A 7,698-nucleotide genomic window follows, 5' to 3' on the forward strand; every position below is an offset into this window, starting at 1 on the left:
ACATGCTAAGTGCTATACACAATATCACTCTTTATATTAAGGTTCCTTCTAAGGGATATGCCATTTCTCCATGCTTTGTAGAAAACTAAGTATTCGTGTATTTATTTTTTAATTGTTGGACACAGTGTTTTTTAAATATTCACTTAGGTTTTTGAATACCAACTTCTAAGCCCCTTTGTTTCATGGCCCTTGAGAATTGGAACTGAAAAGAAAATCAAGCATCTGATCTGAATTGTGAGTTTTTTGAGAAATTATGTTCTTTCAATTATGTCAGAAGAGATATACAGAAGTCATGTTCTCCAGCTCTGAATCATCAGGTTAGGGTAATATTTTATTCAAACACTCTTGACTACCTGGGTGTGGTCGGTCCCCCAGCTATCATCTCTGGAGGAATTTCCTACCTTACAAAAGAGAGGGAGATAAGGTAAATCATCATCACTAATGAGGTTTTTCGAAGAGAGCATATCCCAACACAAATCCTTCAGTTCCCTAGCCCTTTTCCCAAGCCTTCATGAGAGAATGCAATGAAACCTATCTAAATCTCTGCTTGTCTTTATCAGTGGTTTTTCTCTTACATGTCACAGAACCTAGGGTTTCTGAGACGTACTTCAGAGGCTCCACAAATATTTGATTCAAGTTTCACTTTTTAAAATAGATTTTACATTGCCAAAAAAAGATTCAATGCCAAAATTTAACATATTGCAAAACTGCCTACACATTGAGGTTGTCATTTCAGTGTAGATTTCAGAATTAATCTCCACCCGCCATCTTTATAATTGAAGCACAAGCCCAAGAGTTCAAGGTGAATTATTTAAAAACCACTCTTACTTGTATCTACTTCTCTGGAGGGCTCAGGATATTCTCCATAGTATACAACCGAACAGAGGAATAAGAAATAAACTGTCCCTAGGCTGCTACAACTGCAACTGTTGTCCATAACCCCCAACTTCAAAATATTTCAAGCACACAACAGCAGGGTCAAGTCCAGTGGCAGTGGGACCAAAACATACATTTTCTGAGCTTGGTCTGCAGACTTCCTATTTATTATCTTAGCTACCCAACTTCCTTCCAATGAATTCCTTTTTTTGCTAAAAGCAAAACAAAAAGAAAACCCCCAAGACAGCAACAAACCAGTCTCGTTGTTTTTTAATTTACCTATAATGTTAAAAATTTGAACTTACAAATGTTTAGTAGTAAAACAAGTTTTCTTACACACATTTACTTTGTATGTTAAGGGTCTGTGACAGATTTTGTTTGAAAAAGAACTCCAATGCTTTTTAAATTTTAATTTGAAAACCACAGTCCTGAATCACCTCCCTGACTCCTTGCATGGCTACAAGTAATTTGTAGTGACTGAGGACTATAAAGTCTGTAAGTAAAACACTCCCGGTCTGGCGTTCACCAGGCTCTTAGGAGAGAGGTCACGAGCTGTACACATCTGGGCACCATCCGGACCTGTTTGTGTTTGTTTTTTTAAAAAAAACTTTTTATTTTGAAGTATCTGGGACTTATTTTAAACAGTGAACACGACGACCACAAAGACCTAAGCATAATAATTCTCCCTGACTTTACAGCCGATGCAAATCTGGGGGCTTAGCTTTCAACTCACTTCCCTGAGGGCACCTTCTCAAGTATTCCCTCGACAATGTCAAATTAAGGATTTCACTTGAGCCAAGGCCTAGGAGATGGGTGTGAGTTCCGCCACTCACTAAGGTGATCGTTGTTTTAGGCCTTCATTTTCCTCATACCCAAAGTGACATAACCTCCTGACCCCTCCCCCGGCCCCAGGGTTATTAACGACTGCATGAGGTCATAAGGGAAGATTTCACCACTTTCTCCGAGCTGCTGACCTCCCCGCCGCCGGCCGGGCACCGGGCCCGCCCCGGGCCCCTGCGCTCGCTCCCGGGACGGCCGCGGGACCTTCGTGCGCACGCGCTGCCGCTCCCCCAGGTCTCTCGCGCTCTTTCGCGGCGCTCGTCTGGCGTCCCCGCCGTTCTCCCGGGGGACGGGCGCGCGGGCGCGCGGGCGCGCGCCGGGCGCGCGCTCTACAGCGGCCCAGCCCCCAGCAGCGCGCGCCCCGCGGCGTCCGAGGGGCGGGGGACGCGGCGCGGCAGGCCATGGAGGCCCTGCGGAGAGCCCACGAGGCCGCGCTCCGGCTGCTGCTCTGCGGGCCTTGGGCCTCGGGCGCCGCCTCCCGCCCGAAGCCCCGCGCCTCCGAGGTGCTGACGCGGCACCTGCTGCAGCGGCGCCTGCCGCACTGGACCTCCTTCTGCGTGCCCTACAGCGCCGTCCGCAACGACCAGTTCGGCCTCTCGCACTTCAACTGGCCGGTGCAGGGCGCCAACTATCACGTCCTCCGCACCGGTTGCTTCCCCTTCATCAAGTACCACTGCTCCAAGGCCCCCTGGCAGGACCTGGCCCAGCAGGACCGGTTCTTCACGGCGCTCAAGGTCGTCAATCTCGGTGAGTGGCCCGGGCGGGTGAAGCTCGTCCCGCCGACGATGGCCCCACTGTTTGCAAAGCACAGTGACAAACCCTCTCGCTCGGAGGCCGGGACCCCGGCCCAAGGGCAGACCATGTTGGTGCAGAAGCCCTGTTTCGGCCCCGTGCGGGCTCGCCCTAGCGCACGCTCTCGCCATGCTCGCCCCTTGCTGTTGGGTCTCCCAGACACTGCCTCTGCGGCCCCCCACACTGCACCCTTCTGGCGCTGGCCTTGGCTCTGGTCTTCTGTACTCCACACCCAGTAGGTGCTTATCAGGGCTAAGCTGTTGCTACTGAATGGTCCCCCGGAAAGTGGGCGTTATCCGCAGGCGGGTGTGAGGGACCACCTGGGGACCGGGCATTGCATCCCCACTTCCTGCAGCTCTTCCTGCAGTTCTTAACGGGAAGGACCCCTACACTGGGCAGTAAGGAGGAGGGTGTAAGCATGGTAGCATTTGTCCCCATGAGCATCACTTTGTGCGTGCGTTCATATTCCAAAAACTGGAACTACTTTAAGTTTCTTTGTTTTCTTTATATGAAATCTCCGCAAGTTCCTTTCACTAAAAGCACTAAATGTTTTCACCAGTCATATTAGTTTCCTCAGGTGCTAGGCCTAAAAGGTATTTAAAAGACTCTGCCTCTTTAATATTTGTATGTTTTCATGGGACTGTTTTAATTCTGAGAGTATTTACTCTTGCTGGATGTCTGTTTTCTTTTGGTTAATGACAGAGGAGGCATGAACATTGACATGAGGTATCTTTTATAGGTCAGTGAAAAATAGGCCTCAAGATGTTTTGAACCTATTAATAGCTGATACCAAACTAGTCCAGATTTTAGTAATTCAGAATCTTGACATGGGAGCTGAACCATGTTGCCAGACCAGTTTTTTAAAACTAGACTTAAAGCTAAAGCAGCTGCACTAGTGTTACGTCGCCTGGTCACTCATTAAAGTTAAGTATGGTATGTATGTTTTTGCATATAGTAACTCACATATGTCAGTCATGGGGTTTTTGAGCCATTGCTCCACTGGGATTGGCCTAGGTTCAGTCCAGTAAGGAGCAGGTTATTTAGCAATGTGTAATCCTTTAAATAAATGTCTTATTGTTTGGCTGAGGGACTATATAGAGCATGCCTCCTAATTCTGAGGTTGATACAAGTTGTAAGGGTGAGGTGACTTAGATAGTTCAATTCACAATTATTTGGAAAGACTGGCATGACGACTAGAGTCAAGAAGAATACATGTTTTTTTAAAAAAGTTTAGCATTTTCAGAATCAGAAAAAAATCATTCTTCCCAAATATAAAGAGTAATAGCTTAGGAAAAGTATAACAGGAGAAAAAGTATAACATGAACCAAATGCCTTTTTAAAAAGTTTTTACCACTTAAAACCTAACACTTTAGGAACATCTTAATGATTAGGGGCCTTTTTTTTTTTTAAGGTAGAAAGAAATGCAAAGAAATGTAGGATCTCCAGAATATACTCACATAGAAAAGTAAAGCCTTTTGAAGGAAGAAACAACAGTTGTAGTTTTTTTTATGTGGAGGAGAAGGTGGAAGAGTGATTGAATGGTCTTTGTGGTCTTTGAGAAATTCTGAAAATCCCATACATGGGAATAAGAATTTTAAGTTAATCAAAAGGAAAACTTTCTGCGCAGGCATGCTTTAATACAAATTGGATTATACAGATAAAGGGAATTTATTTCTGGACTTTTTAAAGAGTAATGTACCAATTTGGTGATGTTTATTTTGTATTTTTGTCTGAAGGTTAGGGAATGTGAATTAGATAATAGGATTCTTTCTTACTCTGTGATGTACAATTTCCCATCTGGATCATCAAGTACAGAGTCTATTGATAAAAACACTCAGGATTTTATTTGTCTTCTTCCCTTCCAAATTAGAAATTATCAGAGTAATTCATTTTTCCATTTTGTAAATAAAGGCTTCTCTCTTACCCATTTGTTCTCTTTCTCCTCCGCCTTTCCTTCATTGGGAGCTGACATTTTACTGATGGTTTATCAGTCTGGGTATCCTGCTGGGAAGTAGATTGAGATTTAAGAAAAGCAACTTACCATTGGAATGAATGGGTAATCGGAGACTTGCTACGAAGTTCTAATTTTTTTTAAGTGCTTAATTTGACACTGGTTTGTTTACCTACTGTTCAACTGACTCAAAATGAATTATTATGCAAAGAACTGACTTTCCAGTTCATTTCGATGTTATGATATGTTTCAGACAGGCTGGAAAAAATTTAATTTTTCATGGACTCTTAAAGACTTTAAAGCATATGTACTATAGATAAAGAAAATTATGTTTTATTAATGTGTAAATTACACATTATAAATGGCAACTCTTTCCATATAGTGCAGTAGCCTGATTGTATTGAACTGACCGCAGGAAAAAAATATATAGAATTTCTGACTCCTATATCACAACTCCATCCCCTATCAAACAGCATTACTAGTAATGGCTCTTAGTTGTTTCTTAATAAGAGATAATGTTTTTATTGAGCTAGTAATCTTTGATCAGTCCTCCATTTTAGCTGAAAAAATATTAACCGTTTGTGTGTTTTTAAAAAAAAGGGTCAATATTTAACTAAAAGCTGTGATAAATATTGTAAAACAAACAAAATTTTCAGTATCACCAGCTATTCCTTATGTCCTTAGAATTGGTTTAAAAGGCATATTTTATATATTTTACTCTCAGTATATTTAGAAAATTAATAATTGTTTCTACAGCCTGTTTTTCTTTCTCACTCCATTGGTTTTCAGCTTTTGAAACTGTGATACCATTTTAAATTTATTTTTTTATTTCAACTGCTCCCTCTACTCTTTGCTCACTTCTGTCTTGTTTTTTTTTCTTCTCTTGTCCACTCTCTCACCCCTTGTCCCACTTGCCTTTTTTTTAAATTTTTGGTTAAATGATTTATAAATAGCTTTATGTTGCTAGTTTTTATGAAAATTTTGTGACATTCCCTTGGGGCATTTAGAGATTCTTTTGGATATTACCAAGGCAAAGAAGGTTATATACTGTAAAAGATTTCATAGGAGTTCCAGGGAACTCTGTGATAGTGACAAGCTGTGACCCAGTATATTCCTAAAAATAGAGAGGTGCCCGCTTGAGTGGGCATTTTTGTCTCTTCTCATTGCCAGCTAGTGATGCTTCTCCTGATTAATCTTTGGCATTACAGTGGCTCGAATGCAGCTTCAGGGGATAAGCACAAAATAGTTCAATGCACTTAAACACTCAAAAACAACACAGTACAGCAAATATCCTCTTGCAGAAAAATAAGAAAAAAGTTAGCAATATTAGTCCTGTGTGTTGATTTCTCTATTAACTAGAAAGAAAATTATTTTCCAAATGTATAGCTTTTCCTTTAAATTGTCATTTTCTGTCCCAATTCCTACACGGGAAAAATAAATATTTGTGTAGAGCATATAATATTTGCTATTGACTTGTGCCTGCAGTTTTATACATATGTTTTTAATGCTAATGGTCATTGATTTTAAATAAATGCCTTAAAAAAGATAGGAATTGTGAAAGTTTGTGTCCAACATAGTCTTATATGCATATGAATGCTCATATGCATATCCAAATCTCAGTGTAGTATGTATTTAGTTTCATGTATCACAAATGGCAACTAATCTCAAATATATCAGCAAAATCTTATCAAATGGAAATATTCCAAGGAAGAAACATGTTGGAGTCTATTATGTACCTATTTTAAATAGGTTGAAACAAGATTGTTTTCAAATCAAATGCAAAAATACTAGTGGGGTTATTTCTCATGCCTGTTATTGTACTAAAATCTTCCTTAGAGTTAGGTTTTGCCTTAGTTTTGAAAGCAGCTATTTTACCCAATTTCTTTTAAGTTGTACAAAAAAATTACTTTAGCCATCAGTGTTACTAACTTAAAGTTGACCTAGTGATTTAAACTCAACCAGGAGTATCTACAACTAAATTAATGAATATTCTGTTTTCTTATTTGTGAAAAGAATATAGAATTACTTCATAATTACTCAGAAGTCATGAACTAGTGCTTGTCAAGTTCTTTCAATTAAAATTTATACCAACCGTATCTTTAGGTTTAAAAATCTCTAGGCTCACACAATTGTTACTATGTTCTACAAACATGAAATTGAGCTCTTAGGGTCAATATTTATATTTTTATAACTTCATAATTTGTTGACATTGCTAAAGAGTGCTATGTCACTTGTCTCATGACAAATAATGGGTGCATAATTAATAAGCATTGATGTTCAGAAATAACGGGCTCGTTTGTTTTTTAGGTATTCCAACTTTATTATATGGACTTGGCTCCTGGTTATTTGCTAGAGTCACAGAGACTGTGCATACCAGTTACGGACCAATAACAGTTTATTTTCTAAATAAAGAAGATGAAGGTGCCATGTATTGAAAGTGTACATTGGAGAACATAAATGTTAGTGGATTTTCTCTTGTGTATATGTGGAATATTTATTTTTGATCCTTTAAAATAAAACTTTTGCCAACACCTTGTTTTCCTTTGGAGTCTGGTTCTTCAAGATGAATCATGGCCCTCAAGAGGCAAAGCTTTTCATACATTGTTACATATTACATACTCTGTCTAGCCAATGGGAACTCGAAACACATGACACTTACACCAAATTTTTTCCTAGGACTAGATTAAACTACAGATGAAAATTATTATAACATATATAGATTCTATAGTTAGGTATTAAATTCTCTTTGAAGAGAAAATATAGACACCCACACAAAGAAGGAAGGGGACAACCTTTTATATAACATTGGAAAAAGAAGTAGGGGGTTTTAGGATATATTTTAGAGATAATATCACTGGTAAGACCAATAATGATGAGAATTAAATGGCAATCTGAAATCTAAACCATTCAGCTGCCAGGATTTTAAATGGAAATTTGTTAAAGCCATTTACCTGGATAAGAGATCTGGGGATAATATTGAAACTTTTTTTAATTGAATTTATTGGGTGACATTGGTTAATAAAATTATGTAGGTTTCAGATATACAATTGTGTAATACATCACCTGTATATTGTATTGTGTGTTCACCGCCCCAAGTCAAGCTGCCTTCCCTCACCATTTATTCCCACGTTACCCTCTTCTACCTCCCCCGACCCCCTTTCCCTCTGGTAATCACTATACTATTGTCTGTGTCTTTGAGATTTTCTTTGCTTAATCCGTTCACCTTTTTCACCCAGCCC

The 7,698-nt window shown here is 39.7% G+C and overlaps 1 protein-coding gene across 1 annotated transcript; it reads left to right on the forward strand.

Moving 5' to 3' along the window:
* Positions 1 to 1,986: 1,986 nt before the first annotated feature.
* LOC308555769 (uncharacterized protein C15orf61) lies at positions 1,987 to 6,990 on the forward strand. The gene is made up of 2 exons (XM_081134319.1): positions 1,987 to 2,463; positions 6,767 to 6,990. Exons 1-2 carry the CDS (start codon positions 2,118 to 2,120, stop codon positions 6,892 to 6,894), a joined length of 474 nt encoding a protein of 157 aa, XP_080990445.1. The 5' UTR covers positions 1,987 to 2,117; the 3' UTR covers positions 6,895 to 6,990.
* Positions 6,991 to 7,698: the final 708 nt, after the last annotated feature.

The sequence above is a fragment of the Miniopterus schreibersii genome, assembly GCF_964146895.1.
Source record: "Miniopterus schreibersii genome assembly, chromosome: 1".
Classification (NCBI taxonomy): domain Eukaryota; kingdom Metazoa; phylum Chordata; class Mammalia; order Chiroptera; family Miniopteridae; genus Miniopterus; species Miniopterus schreibersii.

Coding starts and splice junctions, on each gene's coding strand:
- LOC308555769 (XM_081134319.1), top strand. CDS start 2,118: ATGGAGGCCCTGCGGAGAGCCCACGAGGCCGCGCTCCGGCTGCTGCTC. Junction 2,464..6,766: donor GCTCAAGGTCGTCAATCTCG/GTGAGTGGCCCG, acceptor TTTGTTTTTTAG/GTATTCCAACTTTATTATAT.